The sequence below is a fragment of the Neoarius graeffei genome, chromosome 5 (assembly GCF_027579695.1).
Source record: "Neoarius graeffei isolate fNeoGra1 chromosome 5, fNeoGra1.pri, whole genome shotgun sequence".
Lineage (NCBI taxonomy): Eukaryota > Metazoa > Chordata > Actinopteri > Siluriformes > Ariidae > Neoarius > Neoarius graeffei.
In genome coordinates, this window is record NC_083573.1 from 43,329,499 (window position 1) to 43,349,964 (window position 20,466).

The following is a 20,466-nucleotide window of genomic DNA, read 5'->3' on the forward strand; positions in this document are numbered from 1 at the left end:
AGGGTGTACCCCGCCTTTCGCCCGTAGTCAGCTGGGATAGGCTCCAGCTTGCCTGTGACCCTGTAGAAGGATAAAGCGGCTAGAGATAATGAGATGAGATATCATTTTGAAGCTAAAAGATTTCTCTGTCTAGTCATGTTGTCATAAAATATATTGTATTTTATGCCAAAAAATACATCCAATGGTGGAATAGCACTTTAAGGAAGGTATATTATTTTTCTCCAGCAGCTTGCCCTATTGTGCTTGATTGTGGGTGCTCAGGCTTATGCTCGATGAGACGATCCTGACTATGGAAATCTCAAGTGATCATGATGTACCTTTATAAATGAGTCAGTACAAAAGTTGTCTCATTAAAAATGCTCCTGTTTGCTCACACAAGTTATTTTTATTAAAAGACAAAGAAGACACAAAAGTTTTAATGATTGACAGGAACAAACAAAACCGTCACATGGTGCTCCTCTCTTTCAATGATATATTTCTAGTTGTATAACTGGAACAATTGTTTACACACACAAGGAAACGGTGCTTTATGATTAGTTGCTGATTAGGTATTTGTTAACATACAACATGTAGTTTGTCCATAAAACAGGCCCAATCTTTTTCATAACGCCCATACGCTCTAACCCATAACCTTTTTCATTTACAGCATGTGTGTAGTTTCTTTTCTGTTTGATGAAAACCAAGTAACACATTGTGCTCAGGTTCAATGAGTTTGTGTTTGTGTTGGTAAGACAAAGCATTTTTGAAAGGAATAAGTCCTCCGAAAGAAAATGCTCCTCCTCCTGCAAGAGGCAGGCAGTAACCAAAGCCATCTGAACCACTCACAATGACAACGTTTACTATAATGCGGTATGAAGAACAAAGGGCTAGGTTTTTTCTTATTACAAAGCTGGTATTATATTTTGGTCTGGCTTGTCAACGCTCTGAAAAGGAAGTTTGTCCTCTTCACATAAATACTGAAATAGTCTTGAACGGTAGACGAGCAGAGCATCCATTCTTCGTGGAAAGCGCTGCAAAAAGACACTTATATTGATAGAAAACAAGCAGGATATAGTTCTTTTCCTCACGTTTGGAGTGTAAAGTCTTTCCTGCTCATGCAGAAATGAGCGCTGTGCTCCTTTCATCATTAATGTCCATTATTGTCTATCATTCAGGCTGCTGAAATGAACTGAATTCAGACCATGGTAATACCTTGATTGGGGGAACTGAGTGCTTTGGCTACATCGTGGCGCTCGATGTTGCTCAGTGCAGTGGACAGCAGCTCGAGGGTTGAGGTGTCCTGTTGCGCCCAGTCAGTGAGCAGTGTGTGGATGGGATCCTCGCCACGGCCAAACATATCCACTCGCTCCTGCTCGTAACCCAACACAGTGGCTAGTTGCCTCCAGCTCCCACTTCCGCCCTCACCCAGGAGCTTCTCCACCTCCTCCTGCCTGTGAGGAGGCAGGTTAATGTAGCGCGAGTCCTGCTTGCTGTCCTGCTTGCTGCCTGCTGAGAAGATGAAAGAGTTGCTTCAGCATTCGGCAGCCTGCCTGCACATATCCGTAGAGGCAAGGAAGTGATCCGAGATTGCTGTGCTTACCTTTGCTCAGCTGGTTCTCCTGCAGGCTGTGAGAGTCGAGGAACACGCCGCTGTCGCTGTGTAGTTTCTCGCCTTCGACCACATAGTTCAGCTCTGCAGCCCGGGCTTTCCCCAGAGCCGCCTTCTGCTGGAATGATTTCCAGCTAATACGCACAGACACACGTTTATTAGCTTATCACACGCTTAATACCGGTCAGCCAGTTAGGTTCAAGTAAAGTGCTTGCCTTGTTAAGAGGTAAGTTTAAGTATTAGCAGGCTTAGCATTTTTCGTTGACCCATAAATTTAAGGTTAATGCTGTAGTGTTATTTTTGCATTAGGCCACACCAATTTAATTAGTTGGTTCTCGGAATCGCCGCTTGAAAAAAATGCAAAATGAAAAAAAATAAAATCGAAATCAAACTCCCGCCAACAGAAAAGGTCACGTGACGCCGAAAACCAATCAAATCGCCCCTTTCATTTTCGATAAAGACTTGTGGAAGAAACATGCCTGTGGAGGGGAATCCTACAAAGCCTGTGCTTGTGATTGTTAGGATGTTCAGCGAACAGAAGCGTAAAATCTTTGACAGGTATGCTGAAATTCTGTTTACTGGCTTGCCTGTATTGTTTGGTCTATTTCCACCGCTAATTTTACCATCAGAGCATTTTTTAAATTTTATTTTTATTTTGCCCGCTCGCGTCACATTTTTCCTGAAAAAAATCCGAGAACCAACTAATTAAATTGGTGTGGCCTTATGATAAAATCTTATTGTCAGAATCCTCACCACTTGTACCCTACGTAAACCAGGAGTCCCAGCACCACAGCCGCCAGCACAGACACATAGATCAGGATGTTGTTGCCTCCCTGATGGTCCTGAGAGCCAAGGTCTGGGGCTTCAGATCCTGTCGCCACTCTATTCTTCTCACCGTCCTCGTCAGATGGGATAGGTCGACGTGGGAACGCCCACGGCCCCTGAGAACCATTCCTCGAAAAGATGTGCAGGTCTTGATCTGCAACCAAAGAATTCAGAGGATATTTCCAATTTCAACACAGAATTTTTGGCATCTGTAAACTTTCCAGTCCTCTGTTAGGATCAACACCATCGCAATTAAATCTTTGTTCTTTGTTTGGTTGTACATTTTTACGAATGACATGACTTGTTGGTTTTCTCTCTACCCAAAAATCATCAGTGTGTTTCGTTGCTTTAAAAGCTTAATAACGTTTATTAATAGTGACGGGAACATCTGGTCTCAAGCAGAGATGGAAGCTATGAAGAATTCCATCAGCCACATTAAGAGGAGCAAGCTGAGCCTCTTGTCACACACGCATGAAACAGATAGGAATCTGAGCAACACATGGCCCGAGACCGCCTGCATGCCAGGCAAGACTGGAGTACCAGGTTGTAAGCTGAAACGTAAGGAAGGAACAATCATGCAGCACAACAAAAATATCACTCAGCAAGGCTTCATGACCCTGCCATAGCGGAAATCCCCTCCAACCAAACGAATACCTCATACACACGTGTGCACGCACACCCCATTCACTCAGTAAATACATATCAAAGAGTCTTGTCTCATGTTGTGCCCCAGGTTGTGTGTGTGTGAGAGAGAGAGAGAGATAGATAGATCAATATAGCCCTTCAGCAATCAGTATGGATCATGACCCACTAACCAGCTGTCTCAAAACCTGTTAACCAACTTAACGCACCTCACATATTTCACACTTGGTGTAGGTGTCAGCTCTGAGGCACAATTTAAAACTAGTTTTACTCTTTCGGTACCTTCATATACATAAGCATCATAATGAAGGTGAAGGTACTGCATCATGGGGACAGGTTTATTAACCCGGTTAGAAAAGCTTTCCTGTTGCACACTACTGTATAAGCCTGAATTGTGCATACAATACAGTCCGTCACTACAGCTATCATAGTTGACGTGAAGAAACAGGGAAAATGGCTCTAAGGCTACATCCACACGACAACGGCAACGAGATTTTTTTTTTTTTTAAATATCGCGTCCACATGGGCAACGAATCAGGAAAATATCAGGTCCATATGGCAACGCAACGCTTGCTGAAAACGATGCAATACACATGCCACACCTCTACATGCGCTGTAAGACGTTGCCATCGGAGACACCAGAACAATAGAAGAAGTAGACGCATGTGCATAAACCCCTTCTTCTGTAGCATCAGCCACATAAAGTTTTGATTATTAATCAGTAGTGTAAAACGAAAGACGCGGAAAGAGGAATGAATGGGGGTAGATGGAAGCCGGTACGCCAACATTCTGATATCCTCCAGAATTCTTTAATGGTCCAGAATAAATTGAATGCTACACGTTGATGGATTACTTTGTTCTTCTACGCCCTTTTTGAGGAATGTATTGTCGGACTTAAACCAACATCTGAAGAGGTGAGATCGCTCCTTTTTTTTTCCCTATTTTTGCTGGCGGGATTGTTTTTGTTTTTGGAAAGCAGTGAAAATATTTTGTAAGCGCGTTTCATGAACCAAGTTATAGGATTTGTTGACAACTCGCATCGAGTTCGTTACACTTCTACCCGGCGTGAAGCACTGACAGTCATGTGGTTGTGATGTCATTGTAAACAAATCCGTTCTACTCATCCAGACGACTTCGCAATGGCGCCGTTGCCAGATTTTTCCACTCTGGAACCCGTTCTCAAAAGATTTCGTTTTGGGGCACCCAAAACGCCGGTGCCGTGTGGACGCTAGGCCGAAACGATAAGCAATTTTATCAGATTCACCTGAATCCGTTGCCATGTGGACAGGGCCTCAGTTTCCTGACTGTTCAAATGTAAAATGTTTCTCAGAGTTGCTGTAGTCAGTCAAATGTTCATCATACAGCTAATACACGCACTGTACAGTATATACACTACCGTTCAAAAGTTTGGGGTCACCCAGACAATTTTGTGTTTTCCATGAAAAGTCACACTTTTATTTCCCACCATAAGTTGTAAAATGAATAGAAAATATAGTCAAGACATTTTTCTGGCCATTTTGAGCATTTAATCGACCCCACAAATGTGATGCTCCAGAAACTCAATCTGCTCAAAGGAAGGTCAGTTTTATAGCTTCTCTAAAGAGCTCAACTGTTTTCAGCTGTGCTAACATGATTGTACAAGGGTTTTCTAATCATCCATTAGCCTTCTGAGGCAATGAGCAAACACATTGTACCATTAGAACACTGGAGTGAGAGTTGCTGGAAATGGGCCTCTATACACCTATGGAGATATTGCACCAAAAACCAGACATTTGCAGCTAGAATAGTCATTTACCACATTAGCAATGTATAGAGTGGATTTCTGATTAGTTTAAAGTGATCTTCATGGAAAAGAACAGTGCTTTTCTTTCAAAAATAAGGACATTTCAAAGTGACCCCAAACTTTTGAACGGTAGTGTATCTCTAAATTCCAGAGCAGATCAGCAATCCGAACTTAACTGATAAGTAAATCCGCAGTCATAATTGAATCATTCTTCTCTTTAGTCAAAGCCTTTAAACTATGAACAACTGCAATTACTTCGGGGTGTTATGGTATATTTAGTAGCGCGCGAGTTGTCCCGGTCATTTGCAGCTCGTCTTGGCCTGTGTACCCGACTCCACATGCAAATAGGAGTTCAACCAAAACTAACCAAATAATACATCTCATATGTTTTAATTTTATTTAGCCTTTATTTAACCAGGTTAGTCCCATTGAGATCAAGAATCTCTTTTACAAGGGAGACCTGACCAAGACAGCAGCAACACATGAATTAGCTACATTAAAACTTACTCATATAAAACCCTTGCACACACACACAGCCTGGCCTCCAACGTTTTCACTAGTGCTTTAAATTCAGTCAAGGGTACAAGGTTTTGAAGTTGAAGTTCAGATTGTAAATTGTTCCAAGCATCAAGTGCCGGAAACCTAAAAGCTTTCCTTCCCAATTCAGCTCTTCCTGTGGGAACAACAAATTGCAAAATGTCCGCAGAGCGAAGATTGTGACCTCCTTGTTTCCATTTTAAAAGAGAAGTCAGAGGGACTTTTGCCCAGAATGATTTTGTAGATTAACACATACCAGTGACTGAGGCAACAAGCACAGAAGGATGACCAATTTGCTTCAAGAATTCACCATTTCACAGAGTAGAGATCACAGTGGTGAGTAAAAGAACCACAGTTTATAATAAATCTCAGTGCCTCATGATGCATGCCATCCGGCATGCGAAGACAATGAGCAGATGCATTCATATATACAGTGGTGCTTGAAAGTTTGTGAACCCTTTAGAATTTTCTATATTTCTGCATAAATATGACCTAAAACATCATCAGATTTTCACACAAGTCCTAAAAGTAGATAAAGAGAACCCAGTTAAACAAACGAGACAAAAATATTATACTTGGTCATTTATTTATTGAGGAAAATGATCCAATATTACATATCTGTGAGTGGCAAAAGTATGTGAACCTTTGCTTTCAGTATCTGGTGTGACCCCCTTGTGCAGCAATAACTGCAACTAAACATTTCCGGTAACTGTTGATCAGTCCTGCACACCGGCTTGGAGGAATTTTAGCCCATTCCTCCATACAGAACAGCTTCAACGCTGGGATGTTGGTAGGTTTCCTCACATGAACTGCTCGCTTCAGGTCCTTCCACAACATTTCGATTAGATTAAGGTCAAGACTTTGACTTGGCCATTCCAAAACATTAACTTTATTCTTCTTTAACCATTCTTTGGTAGAACGACTTGTGTGCTCAGGGTCGTTGTCTTGCTGCATGACCCACCTTCTCTTGAGATTCAGTTCATGGACAGATGTCCTGACATTTTCCTTTAGAATTCGCTGGTATAATTCAGAATTCATTGTTCCATCAATGATGGCAAGCCATCCTGGCCCAGATGCAGCAAAACAGGCCCAAACCATGATACTACCACCATCATGTTTCACAGATGGGATAAGGTTCTTATGCTGGAATGCAGTGTTTTCCTTTCTCCAAACATAACACTTCTCATTTAAACCAAAAATTTCTATTTTGGTCTCATCCGTCCACAAAACATTTTTCCAATAGCCTTCTGGCATGTCCACGTGATCTTTAGCAAACTGGAGATGAGCAGCAATGTTATTTTTGGAGAGCAGTGGCTTTCTCCTTGCAACCCTGCCATGCACACCATTGTTGTTCAGTGTTCTCCTGATGGTGGACTCATGAACATTAACATTAGCCAATGTGAGAGAGGCCTTCAGTTGCTTAGAAGTTACCCTGGGGTCCTTTATGACCTCGCCGGCTATTACACGCCTTGCTCTTGGAGTGATCTTTGTTGGTTGACCACTCCTGGGGAGGGTAACAATGGTCTTGAATTTCCTCCATTTGTACACAATCTGTCTGATTGTGGATTGGTGGAGTCCAAACTCTTTAGAGACGGTTTTGTAACCTTTTCCAGCCTGATGAGCATCAACAACACTTTTTCTGAGTTCCTCAGAAATCTCCTTTGTTCGTGCCATGATAACACTTCCACAAACATGTGTTGTGAAGATCAGACTTTGATAGATCCCTGTTCTTTAAATAAAACAGGGTGCCCACTCACACCTGATTGTCATCCCATTGATTGAAAACACCCGACTCTAACTTCACCTTCAAATTAACTGTTAATCCTAGAGGTTCACATACTTTTGCCACTCACAGATATGTAATATTGGATCATTTTCCTCAATAAATAAATGACCAAGTATAATATTTTTGTCTCATTTGTTTAACTGGGTTCTCTTTATCTAATTTTAAGATTTGTGTGAAAATCTGATGATGTTTTAGGTCATATTTATGCAGAAATATAGAAAATTCTAAAGGGTTCACAAACTTTCAAGCACCACTGTAACATATCTCCATAATCAATAACAGGCAAAAAGGTCAATTCCACCAGTTTCTGTTTAACATGAAAAGAAAAACTTATTTTTATAATAAAATCCTAATAAGAGCTTCAGTTGTTGGGTTTTGTACTCCTGATCAGCTACAGTTTCAGAATCATGTACCCACCCATGCAGAGTGTGTTTGACTTGGCCTGGCAAGGCCGGATCTCCACCTTGTCCTCTGCGCACCAGGAGCATGGCATGCAGGCCTGGCTGTAGCTTTTATCCTCTGAGAAAGTGCCCGGACCACAAGGCTGGCACACAGTGTCTCCTGCAGGGCCACATGCCCGCACTACGCCCTCTCCTTGGTTACAGCTGGTACATGAGGCACAGAAAGTGTTGGTTTCGTTCGTCTGCTTCCACAGGTAGAAGCCCTTGCCGCAGTCACAGTGGGCGTCTTGGGTAATGGTGCAGCGTGCCAGCTGAGGGATACCGAGAGGGCATTGCGAACAAGGCTGGCACCCTGACAGTCCCTCAGAGTCTGAGAACGTCACACCTGTGATGATGGAGAAAGAAGAAGAAAGTTTTCAGCTTCCTATATGGAACTACAAAGAACCTCACACACACTGGATTAAGATGCTGCAAGGGTTCAGAATAAATGCTTCTCTGTCTATTCACACGGCATGTACTGTATATGTGTACTCGGCAAGTCAGAACACACTTCACATTTATATGTGATCAAAGGCAAAGAAACTCAAATACTGTAGTTGACATTCAGTTGCACATTCTAAGCCTATCAACACACAGGATTCCTAGATTGAGTGAAAGAAAGAAAGAAAGAAAGAAATATATGTTTGGTATGCTCGAAACTGGGACAGACTGTTCTGATTGATACTTGTTTTGGCTAGTTAAATCCTTGAAACTTATCTTCACTCGCACATCTGCTCTCTGTTTCCATAAGGTTTTTCTGACCAGTGATGTAACGTTTCATTACCCATTGACGTTACTTTGTCGCACACAGACAATTCAGCTTCTAAAATCGCCTTCCATTCATTTAGCTACAACACACTCTCGAATGTGGATATATACTCATGTTTCTCCTGAAATAAATTGAGAAACATCTCTGAACAGCTGTGTCTGCGTCAGTGACTGTTGTTCCCGGATCCGTGAGGCAGACTCTCGCAGGCAGCAGAGGTTTACATTCCTAGATCATACTTTGGCAATTCGACCTCTTTCAGTACAGACAAACCAAAACCTATCAGAAAGAAACAAAGGAAGGAAGGAAAGAAGGAAGAAAGACAGACTAGAGAAAACCCTGTGGCTGAATTTTAGCAAACAGTGGTAAAAAATTCACCTTTGTTTTATTATTAATAATAATAAGCGGCACAGTGGTGTAGCAGTTAGCACTGTCACCTCACAGCAAGAAGGTCCGGGTTCGAGCCCCGTGGCTGGCGAGGGCCTTTCTGTGTAGAGTTTGCATGTTCTCCCCGTGTCCGCGTGGGTTTCCTCCAGGTGCTCCGGTTTCCCCCACAGTCCAAAGACATGCAGGTTAGGTTAACTGGTGGCTCTAAATTGACCGTAGGTGTGAATGTGAGTGTGAATGGTTGTCTGTGTCTATGTGTCAGCCCTGTGATGACCTGGCGACTTGTCCAGGGTGTACCCCACCTTTCGCCCGTAGTCAGCTGGGATAGGCTCCAGCTTGCCTGCGACCCTGTAGAACAGGATAAGCGGCTACAGATAATGGATGAATGGATGAAATAATAATAATAATAATAAAATGGCTTTAGGAGCACCACGCTAAGTCTCAGAGCTCTTACAAACTTAGAAAACAAAAGAAACTCAAACCAACACTATTGTACAAACAGAAATGCCTTGAGCAGGGATTTAAAGTTGTTTAAACTCTCCACAGTGTGGCTGTTCATTGGAATTGAATTCCAAAGTCTTGAGGCACAAACCGTGAATGCTCTTTCTCCGTAGCTCTTTGAGTTTGATGATGGTACTGTGAGCAAACTTTGGTTAGATGATCTTAAGTTACGTTGAGGCTTGTAACTTGTCAAGAGTTCTTTAATGTATTCTGGTGCTTGATCGTTGAGACATTTGCACGTTAAGAGAAGGATCTTGAAATCAATTCTCCCTCTGACGGGTAACCAGTGTAGATGTTTAAAGATGGGAGAAATGTTCTTCTTAGCTCTAACCACCATTCTTGTGGCAGAATTTTGCATGCACTGGAGTTTGTTGATTTTAGACGGTGGTAGTCCAAATAGTAGGCTGTTGCAAAAATCGGAGTTTCGATGTGATGAAAGCATGTACGAGCCTTTCACAGTCATCCTGATCAAGCTACTTCCTTATCCTGCCTATATTTTTTCTCGTTATAAAACTTATTAGGACATCTAAGATTCAAGAAAACATAAATATATTGAATCAAATCTACATGGACATGCTGAAAATGCAAAGAGCACACACATTTGGAAATCCAGCTAAATGTCGCGGCCAAAAAAAAAAAGTAAATAAGCTGTGAAGTGATTCAAATCACATAAATGCATTCATAAGCTAAACCTTCTTGTAAAATGTAAATGCATTTCTAAAGGATTTTAGAAACCACATACTGTATGTACACATACAGTTTCAGAGCTGTATCTGGAACACTCACCCTCTTGGCACGGCTGGCATTTGGTGTCTTCTTGTTCACAATCGGACGCCACTCCTGTGCCCGCAGGACACAGACTACAGCACTCACCTGAGGATGTAAACTTCCCGCTAGCGCACACATCACCTGCCTCCACCTGCACAAACAGAAACACACACACACACACTGGTGAAGGACAAATTATATGTTTCTAATACTACAGGAGATATAAGTAAATTAGTATGAGCAGCACTAATAACAGCGCTTCTATGAATCAAACAGTTGATTTTTATAACATACATGATTACGTCTGATGAAAACGTTACTCAGCTGCTCTCTGGCACAAGCATATCAAATCAAATCAAATGTTTTGAGTGGTCCAGCAAGTTAGAGGCTGTCCACACGGCAACGGATTCAGGTGAATCTGATAAAATTGTTTATCGTTTCGGCCTGGCGTCCACACAACACCGGCGTTTTGGGTGCCCCACAACGAGAACGGGTTCCAGAGTGGAAAAATCTGGCAACGGCGCCGTTGCGAAGTCGTCTGGATGAGTAGAACGGATTTGTTTACGATGACATCACAACCACATGACTAGAACAAGCAGCACTCTCACTGTTTTGTATGAACCACTGCATTGCATTCACTTCTGTATACAGCTTTTCTTTTAAATAAACAAGTAACTGAACCATTTCTTGAATTTCTTTTTTTTATTGGATAAGACTGCTTTTCAAAATGTTCACACACAATATAAAAAGTTATATAAATTATATAAAAATGCTTTTCAAAATGTTCACACACAATAAGAAAATTAAGTTATATAAAACTATGCACACTAATAAAACTAATTTGTACACACAGAAGGCACAATTTCCTCACGTAGTCGCAGCCATCTTCTTCTTGTTGTTGTGTGCTTGTTCCTGTGAGTGCTTCACGCCGGGTAGAAGAAGGGGTTTATGCACATGCATCCTACTTCTTCTATTGTTCTGGTGTCTCTGATGGGACCGTCTTACAGCGCACGTAGAGGTGTGGCATGTGTATTGCATCGTTTTCAGCAAGCGTTGCGTTGCCATATGTACCTGATATTTTACTGATCCGTTGCCCATGTGGACGCGATATTTTTTTAAATAAAATCTCGTTGCCGTTGTCGTGTGCACTGTAAAAAAAGAATAGTTGAGAATACTTGAAATTTCAAGGCAACCGTCTGCATTAAGAATTTTATGTTTTGCCAACGATGTGCCCATGATAATCCAAACTATGATAACACTGTTATCTTTATTAAGAATTCTTAATTGTCAATTTTCAATTCCTCATTCTGCCAACATAAATTTCTCTTTTTGCTGAACAGTGGCATTCACAGTAGTACAAAAAGGCAATTGAGGTTATCACAATTTTTGGGGGGGCTTTTTTTTACCTTTATTTGGATAGGACAGTGTAGAGACAGGAAATGAGCAGGAGAGAGACGGAGGGATCGGGAAATGACCTCAGGTCGGCCTCGAACCTGGGTCCCCAGATTTATGGTATGGCGCCTTAGCCACCTGAGCCACGACAACATGAACTTCAACTGGAGAGAGAACCACATTGCCCAGCCCTTGCATTTGGGAGAGGAAACCCCGTGTCTTGGTCATTAAGAGCATGCGCTGAATAAACACCTGTGGCAATTATGTATTTTCAATTCAGATTATTCACTATTGTATATTTACACATCATTGAGGTGCACCCTATCAGTTTGATGTGGATTTTTCTGTTCGTTAATAATTATTCATATTTTCTTGTCCATTCAATTGTGAATATGGAATTACTTGAACAAAGCATAATTTATTTTTTACAGTGTGGATGTAGCCTTAAAGGGAGGGAGTTGTGTTGAGGATAATCATCTATTAGCATTGCAAATGAGGACAGATGAGGACAACACCGTGGATCAGATAACCTTTTGGTGCGAGGCTTTTCACGTTACACCAGAACCTCTTTCTGCATACTTCACACTCATCTGTCACTCTAGAAATTATGTACCTTAATGTAAATCAGCTCTCTTTCCAGAATAGAGCAGAAAACATGGCACATAGTGTCCATATAACCTCAAGAACACTTAATAGACTGAAAGTGAGAGCTGCGTTTGTGGTCAGACTTCCAGACAACCAATAAAAAGCCTTTGAGCAACACCATCAGCCTTCAACTGCTCAGCTTTGTGCTTATAAGCCACTTTGGATTACAGCATCTGCCAAGTGACTAACTGTAAATATAAATGTACTGTATCTAATCCTGCCTAAGTGTTGGTTCTGGTCTGTAGTGACTAGTGATGGAACCCGTGTCTGAGTGGTCCTGAACCTTCTGGTATGTCTCCAGTATGCCTTACTGCCTAACAGCTGTAACTGGCTTTAATCAAACCCAGCCACACACAATGGAAAGAAGATATTAAAACAGGAGAGGGAGGGAGGGAGAGGTTCTGGGAGGAGGTTAAGGACATTAAGGACGTCCTGGAACATTAGACACATGGGTGTGAATGCAAATGGGACAAAAGAGATCCGAGAGAACCACCCACCCTTGATCACAGAAAAAGGCAAGACGATGAAGAGGATGAGTACACAGGCTATGAGTATGAAGCAGAAATACCACAGTCTGAGGGAAGGAGCGACGGAGGGGAGGGGAGGGGAGGGGACACAGATGCAGTCCAGAGGACAGGGTGCGGACAGACGAGGCGAGTCTAGCATGCGAATGTGTGCTGAGACCTTTGATGTGTCCCCATTGCTGTTCTGCAGATGTGTGAGAAAAGGTCAGGGTTTGAAACGTGCGCTAGGTTTAAGGCACACTGGCCTTTTCCCCCTCCGGGGAGCTGACAAGAGCAAACAGATGTCTAACAACTAACCTCCTGCAAAGCGGGGGAAAGGCAAAACCTCAACAACCTCTCTGATGTCTCTCTCTCTGATCTCTGGGCAGCGTGTGCTGACCTGTCGAATGTGAATACACACACACACACACACATACCCACAGGCTAAAACTTATCCCAGTCTACAGTTTTTCTGCACATTCCATCATCATCATGGCAGACTTTAATAAGCAGGCATCACGGTTATAAAAGATGCACTGTTGATTAAACTTGATTGAAGGAACGAACACTATAATAACAGGATCGGGACTTCATAACATAATATATGATATGATATGTATAAATCCTAAAGCGCCTTTTTCATACTTAACCCCTGAAAGTCCCGTTCAAAGTATAATAGCAAAGAGAGGAATATACTGCATGTCTGGACATATTCATGCTCTGTGGTTGGATTCGCTTCAGGAAAACATTTAGCTATCTATTTGTCCAACTAACCAATTTACCAAAAGGCAAAAAAAAAAAAAAAAGTTATAACTTAATATAATCCATCTGTCATACGCAGACTCTAATATAATTTAAAACTAAAGATTGAGGATGAAGAGTGAGAGAGAAACACCACAAGCTGTTTTAGGTCACACTGAATGCCATATTTGGGAATTAAGGACATTTCCCCTTTTAATTTCCTAATATGGCATTAAATGTTGCCTACTCTATAAACTATGCTGGCACTAACAATCTCTAAACAGTGCAACTTAAATCAAACACTGAATAAACTCCAGACGGTTAAAACATCAGCAAAATGACCCCAGAGTCTGGAAGCGGACTCGGTGAGGCGGAGACGACGCATACGAAAGAAGTCAGTTCGCATGAAACAGGATCATGTCTTTGATCCTGAGGTCTCTCAACAAAGATGTTATCCTGCACTCTGAGGGACTGGTGATAGGTCCCCTAGAAAGGGCACAGTTGTTCAGGACTAGCTTAAGAGGTTCCTGTTTCCATCAGTTTGCCAGCGAAGGACCACCAAAGATCAGCAAGGGCTTCAAAGGGGGTTCTGCTCTACGGCTGTCCTGGTCACTCACTCACTCACACACATACAGACACGCTGCTGACCGGATTTGAGTATGGGCATGTGTGGAGTGTGTAAGGATTTAACGATAGGTCTGAAAGCTGAACACATGAAAGACCACATGAGACTGGAACTCAGTCAGAAAATGAGTTTATTGCCACCGATTCACACCCAGGTGTCTGTCACAAACCATCAACAGCAGCCGGACTGCAGATGAGCAGCATGAAGAGGGTGGGCAGGCTGCCGTTTTTACAAATAATCATAACTCGTGTAACAAAGAACAATAAATAAAACAGGCGCTTCAGTAACATACGCAATGATAATAGCATATCTACTCGTCCTCCGAAAATGTCAAATAACTTTATCTAGTGTAGATATTAGTTTGCGTGTTCAATACAAAATCATTTCTCATTGTACATACGTAGGCAGCACGGGCGATTGCTCTAAGACAAGGAGGGAGGCTCAGCCTCTTCTAAAAATGATGAACATCGTTTAGGATGAATTGCGCTAGGCTTATGTTATAGCCGACCTTATAACATTGCTATTTCAGATCCAGAATCATAGAAATATATGTGCTCAACCCAACTACAGTGCGAAATCATTCCCTTATAACTTTCCCCAGTTCGCCTAACGTGTGCGTGAGTTTTTCCCCCTCGTGACAGCGCGATGCAGCCCAGCCTCAGTGGACTGGGAGCTATGTGCTTGTCAATCTCAAAATGCAAGACGATTATTGGACAAATACTGCGAAAACGCCCGCCCACGGAGTCTCATGGACTCCCAGCCTCAATGGACTTCAATGGCATTTGGGAGCTCTGCGCTTTTCAATCTCAAAATGCAAGACGGTTATTGGACAAATACTGCGAAAACGCCCGCCTACGGACTCCGAGCCTCACAGTGGGAGGGACATGGCAGTTTCCGCGAGGAGACTGGTGATTGGTGAAAGCGGCCGGATATTTTCTTTGATTGAAAGTTCGTTTCAACTATAGACAGGCAGCACAGTGTTGCCAGATTGGGCGGTTTTAAGTGCGTTTTGGCGGGTTTTGAACATATTTTGGGCTGGATAATGTCAGCAGTATCTGGCAACATCAGTTCAGTCCCATGCAGATTCGCAAGTGCTGTGGTGTATTGTAAGAGATCGGCTTACATTTCGATTTCATTCATTACATACGGTTTCTACCAGCTTTTTTAGTTTGTATATATTTTCATTGTAAATAAAGTGTAAATATAGTGTTGTCAAGTTTACTATCTTAGTTCCAGAAATTGCGTTTATTTGAGTGACTGAACTTGAACTTGAGGGGGCTAGTCAGCTAGCAAGAAAGCTGCGCACGGATGCCAAGCATTGCTGATTTAATTTTGGTGAAGCCATTTGCCAGTCTTCCTTTCGAGGAAAAAATTAAAATTAAAGAGCAGGGTAGACCAACGCCTCAAATTGACTTGGTGAAAAAGGTAGGGAATATAATACTCGTTCCTTTCAGCTCTCCTGGTATGAGAAAGTGAATTGGCTAACAGCAAGTGACCCACATCAGCAACAGTAAATAGGCTACTTTAGTAATATGTCATGGATGGACCAAAAATATAGAATCTATTTAAAATGTTTATGCTGAGTATATTATATTGGAATATATATTTCTCTGGATATGAATTAAACACAGCTACAATTTGGAAAACATTTTTAAACAAAAACACAGCCGAGGTCAATTTTTAAACAACATGCCACAATTTTAAAATATAAAATGTTAAAATATAAACCCCCCCCAACACCACCATCATGTATATTGGACAGTAGGCTAAGGGGCCAAAAGAACCTGTTATTTCACAGTTTGTGACCCTGCCAACAATCAGCCAGATCAGAGGCAAGAGTATGGGCAAAACTGATGTGTTTTTTCTTTTAAAATCTGGAAATATCATAACCGACCAGCCTCCCCTGTTTGAAAGACTACCAGCCGCCACTGGTAGGCAGGGCCAGATTAACATGGCCAGGGGCCCCTAGGCTACAAGTTGCTGTAGGCCCCCCACCCGGCCACCACCATCTTATCCCATCTACCTGTAAAGAACTGTCTATTTTCTACATTTTAAAGTTTTTTGTTTTGTTTTTTTCATTATTAAACTTTGTACAGCTGGGCCAGCAAAAACAGAACACCAAAAACTATAAGGTTTAGACTGACAACAACTTATCACAACTTATGCACAACTGAATGTGCCTGTAGGCCTTTTAGGCAACTGAACCTCTCAAGTACACGATGAAGAGGCTATAATGAAAGGCAATAAAGACGAAGTAAACAAACTAATGATCAACAACCAGTATCATTCTTAAAAGTTTGTCCTCCTAGCTTTTCTTGTAGAAAAGTCATCAATTAGACTTGAAAAATCCAATGAACGCAGAATGTCACTTTCAAGAGACATTAGAGACAGGTGATTCAATCTGCATTGGCCCATGGTGGATCTCAGTCTACTTTTAACCAATCCCAGTTTAGAAAAAGACAGCTCTCCACTGGCATTAGTCACAGGCAAAGTCAGAAAGAGTCGTAGGGCAATGTCAACATTTGCGTTTGTGAAACTAGTGGCAGTGGCACATTCATCCACAAATGGGACGGGGTCTGAAAGGGATGGTCCTTCACCCTCACCAGAGCTAGTAGTATTACTGGCTGCAGCTGCAGCTAACATAAAGTTTGCTATGCTAGTGTCATGATGACTTGCACTTGCCAGTTGGGTTTCATTAGGTTTAAAAAAAACCCTGTTAGTTTTGGTATATTGCTCAATAGAGCTTTGTCACGTTGGGCTTTTTGCCGTTGCGCCTTGCGCTTTTGAGCACCGCTCTCGTATTTTCTGTCACACATGTTCACTGTTCAACTGTGGAGTGACGTCGTGAGTGACGTCTAACGTTTATATATGGAAGGCGGACTTGCCTCACCCAATCAGCGTCCGTTTATTTAAATATTCATTTTGAGCCAATGAATATGAAGGTTTTTTTTTTCTTTTGACCAATTGGGGGCCCCCCTGCGAGACGGGGGGCGTGGGGGCCCCTAGGCTGAAGCCATATGAAGCCTGTGCGGTGATCCGGGCGTGTACGTAGGGCTTAGTGAAAAACACATAAGGATCTGACTTTCAGAATTAGACGCATATGCAAATCCAGTGAATGCATGACTGCTGTTTCCAAACGCACTTCTTGCAACTCCTGCAAAGATGAAGCCTGTAATGTGACATGTGTTTCCACCAATGTTTCATCCCTTTAATCAGGAGACACAAAATGGCCTGTTAATCGATCAATCAATCAATCAATCTCTCACTCCGATAAATCTTCAAGCTCATTTACAGACCTGTTGGTTAGAAGCTGAAGACCCCAAGCAGTCGCATCAAAGGAGCCTATTTGAGGAAGGGGAGGGTTTGGAGTTCGAGAGGAACACACACACAGACACACACACACACACACACACACACACACACACACACACACATACCAAAGCCATGCAGCAAAATGGAAAGTCAAATTACTGAACTGCAAACTCCCCCTCGCCGTCCGCAGACCAGGAGAAAATGAGGATAATTACTACACTCTGCATACACACAGCCCCAGCAATACTTCAGCTGCGGTTGCCTTTTCACCAAGAGCTGACTTGAGGGACAGATGTGGCACTGTCCTCATCCCTCCACACTCTTTCCATGCACTGAATGACCCGCATCTGCCTTGCACTGATCTTATACCTAAAACAAAAGCTAGCATGAGCACAAGAAAAGAGTTGTCCTTTGAAGATAGACAGCATAACAACCTGATTAGATCATAGCTTTTTCCCCCAAGGTCTGCAGGATGCCATGTTTTGATACAGAAAATAAAGAGAACAGTTTTGTGGGAACAGTTTGTTTAAGACGAGTGCTGGGACATCTGGCTCGTCCAAGGAAAGCTTGATGAAACTTAAAGCCAGAGCTTGCAATAGGAATTCTCATGAACTCTTATTATGGCACGAATCTCTAAAGGATCTCAGCGCTTTAGGAGAGATTATAAGTGAAAATTGAACAAAGACCAAAGTTTAATTGCACATTTTGAGCTCAGTACAAATAAACAGCATTAGTTCTAGAACCAAAATTTGTATATATTTGGACATGTATACTTTTTTTTTCAACATTTCCATAGTTTGACAGGAAAACATTTGAAATGTTGATGCTGTAAAGTATTATAGGTTTGTCCTGTTTAGACTATATACACAAAAATATTACACAGTTTAAACAATGGGGTTTTACAAAAATGTATTACATTAAATGTAAATGTCCGACAGATGCATGTGTTCATTCAGACTACCATCTCTCTCTCTCTCTCTCTCTCTCTCTCTCTCTCATATATATATATATATATTAAAAAACACACCTACTTGTCAGTGTAATACTTCGCGAAACCTTTCATGGCTAAAATCGATTAAGATAATCTTTATAATCTTTGTTTTCATTAATCATTAGTGTCACTGTTCTTCATCATCATCATCAACATCATTATAATAATATTATTCGTCCTGATCCCACACCCTGATCATTCTTCTATAGTCATGATTTGCTTGTTGGTGAAAGTATTCACATATATAACAACGATCAACTATTATAATGTTAATAAAAATGGGTACAAATCTCTTTAATATTGTTATCATATTGCTGTTATTGTTATGCATGTTTTAACGTTTTTTCCTTAATGTTTCATTTGTAAATATATCTGTAATGAGGGGTTTTTTTAATTTATTTTAGTGTATTATAGTTAAAGGGGTTCTTGACTGTAAAAATTTGACAGAGATCAGATATCTTCTAACAGAACACATGTTAGTGAGAGGAGTGAAGCTGAGGAGTGAAGCTGAGGAGTGAAGCTGAGGAGCATTGTGTTCTTCATGCAGTCCGACACCTGGTTAAAGCTGAACTCACCTGGAGGGCTGTGATGTGGAGGTACAGAGTGAGAACTGCAGCGACTCCCTTCATCTCTCACTTCTGCTTTCAGACTCGCAGGAATCACGGAGTGGCTCAGGGCTCTGTGTGTGTCCGGGCTCTGTGTGTGTGTGTGTGTGTGTGTCCGGGCTCTGTGTGTCCAGGCTCTGTGTGTGTGTGTGTGTGTGTGTGTGTGTCCAGGCTCTGTGTGTGTCCGGGCTGTGTGTGTGTGTGTGTGTGTGTGCGTCCGGGCTCTGTGTGTGTCCGGGCTCTGTGTGTGTGTGTCCGGGCTCTGTGTGTGTGTGTGTGTCCAGGCTCTGTGTGTGTGTGCGTCCGGGCTCTGTGTGTGTCCGGGCTCTGTGTGTGTGTGTGTGTGTGTGTGTGTGTCCGGGCTCTGTGTGTGTCCGGGCTCTGTGTGTGTGTGTGTGTGTGTCCGGGCTCTGTGTGTGTGTGTCCGGGCTCTGTGTGTGTGTGTGTGTGTGTGTGTCCGGGCTCTGTGTGTGTGTGTCCGGGCTCTGTGTGTGTGTGTGTGTGTGTGTGTCCGGGCTCTGTGTGTGTGTGTCCGGGCTCTGTGTGTGTGTGTCCGGGCTCTGTGTGTGTGTGTGTGTGTGTCCGGGCTCTGTGTGTGTGTGTCCGGGCTCTGTGTGTGTGTGTGTGTCCGGGCTCTGTGTGTGTGTGTGTCCGGGCTCTGTGTGTGTGTGTGTGTCCGGGCTCTGTGTGTGTGTGTGTGTGTCCGGGCTCTGTGTGTGTGTGTCCGGGCTCTGTGTGTGTGTGTGTGTGTGTGTGTGTGTGTGTGTCCGGGCTCTGTGTGTGTGTGTGTGTCCGGGCTCTGTGTGTGTGTGTGTCCGGGCTCTGTGTGTGTGTGTCCGGGCTCTGTGTGTGTGTGTGTCCGGGCTCTGTGTGTGTGTGTGTCCGGGCTCTGTGTGTGTGTGTGTGTGTGTCCGGGCTCTGTGTGTGTGTGTGTCCGGGCTCTGTGTGTGTGTGTCCGGGCTCTGTGTGTGTGTGTGTGTGTCCGGGCTCTGTGTGTGTGTGTGTGTCCGGGCTCTGTGTGTGTGTGTGTGTGTGTGTGTGTCCGGGCTCTGTGTGTGTGTGTGTGTGTGTGTGTCCGCGCGCGCGTTAATCAGCAGTCGCTGCCACTCCGAGCCGCACTGCACTCCGCCACCGGGCAGAAACTCGGGTCTGTTCCCTATAAACACTCTGCTCTGCTCTGCTCTGCTCCGCTCTGCACACAGGAATAAGGAATAATCCCAGCCTCGCTTCCTGTTGGGATTGAGTCTGTTTGCGTGATAATAATCCGGCTCGGGAACACTGCGCTCCGCTCCGCTCCTCCCGCACTGCACAGCGCAACTCTGAGACCTGCGGAGCGCCGCGCAGGAGCCGCTTCGGTGTGCTGGGCTGACGTCACAACTATCCTCCTTCCTGATTGGACAGAGGGAAGCCTGGAGAGAAAATAAGATGGAAGGGAAATGGAGAAGGTTAGAGAGAGCGAATGGAGATGGATGGATGGATCGATGGATGGATGGAGAACAGGATGGATGGATGGATGGATGGAGAACAGGATGGATGGATGGATCGATGGACAGATGGAGAACAGGATTAAGGGATGGAAAACAGAATGGATGGATGGATGGATGGATGGATGGATGGATGGAGAACAGG

The 20,466-nt window shown here is 43.0% G+C and overlaps 1 protein-coding gene across 1 annotated transcript; it reads right to left on the reverse strand.

The window, feature by feature from the left end:
• Window positions 1-373: 373 nt before the first annotated feature.
• nradd (neurotrophin receptor associated death domain) lies at window positions 374-20,150 on the reverse strand. The gene is made up of 6 exons (XM_060921753.1): window positions 18,808-20,150; window positions 10,042-10,174; window positions 7,579-7,947; window positions 2,342-2,567; window positions 1,580-1,722; window positions 374-1,488 (listed from the first exon to the last, which is right to left on the reverse strand). The coding sequence occupies exons 1-6, from the start codon at window positions 18,859-18,861 to the stop codon at window positions 1,175-1,177; spliced, it is 1,239 nt and encodes a 412-aa protein (XP_060777736.1). The 5' UTR covers window positions 18,862-20,150; the 3' UTR covers window positions 374-1,174.
• Between the last annotated feature and the right edge of the window lie 316 nt (window positions 20,151-20,466).

Bases quoted from the DNA above. Each gene is read 5' to 3' on its own strand.
- nradd (XM_060921753.1), bottom strand. From the start codon at position 18,861: ATGAAGGGAGTCGCTGCAGTTCTCACTCTGTACCTCCACATCACAGCC. The intron at 7,948-10,041 runs GTGAGTGTTCCA...CCATCATCACAG, and splicing joins ATGCCAGCCGTGCCAAGAGG to GTGTGACGTTCTCAGACTCT. The intron at 1,723-2,341 runs GTGAGGATTCTG...TGTGCGTATTAG, and splicing joins GTTTACGTAGGGTACAAGTG to CTGGAAATCATTCCAGCAGA.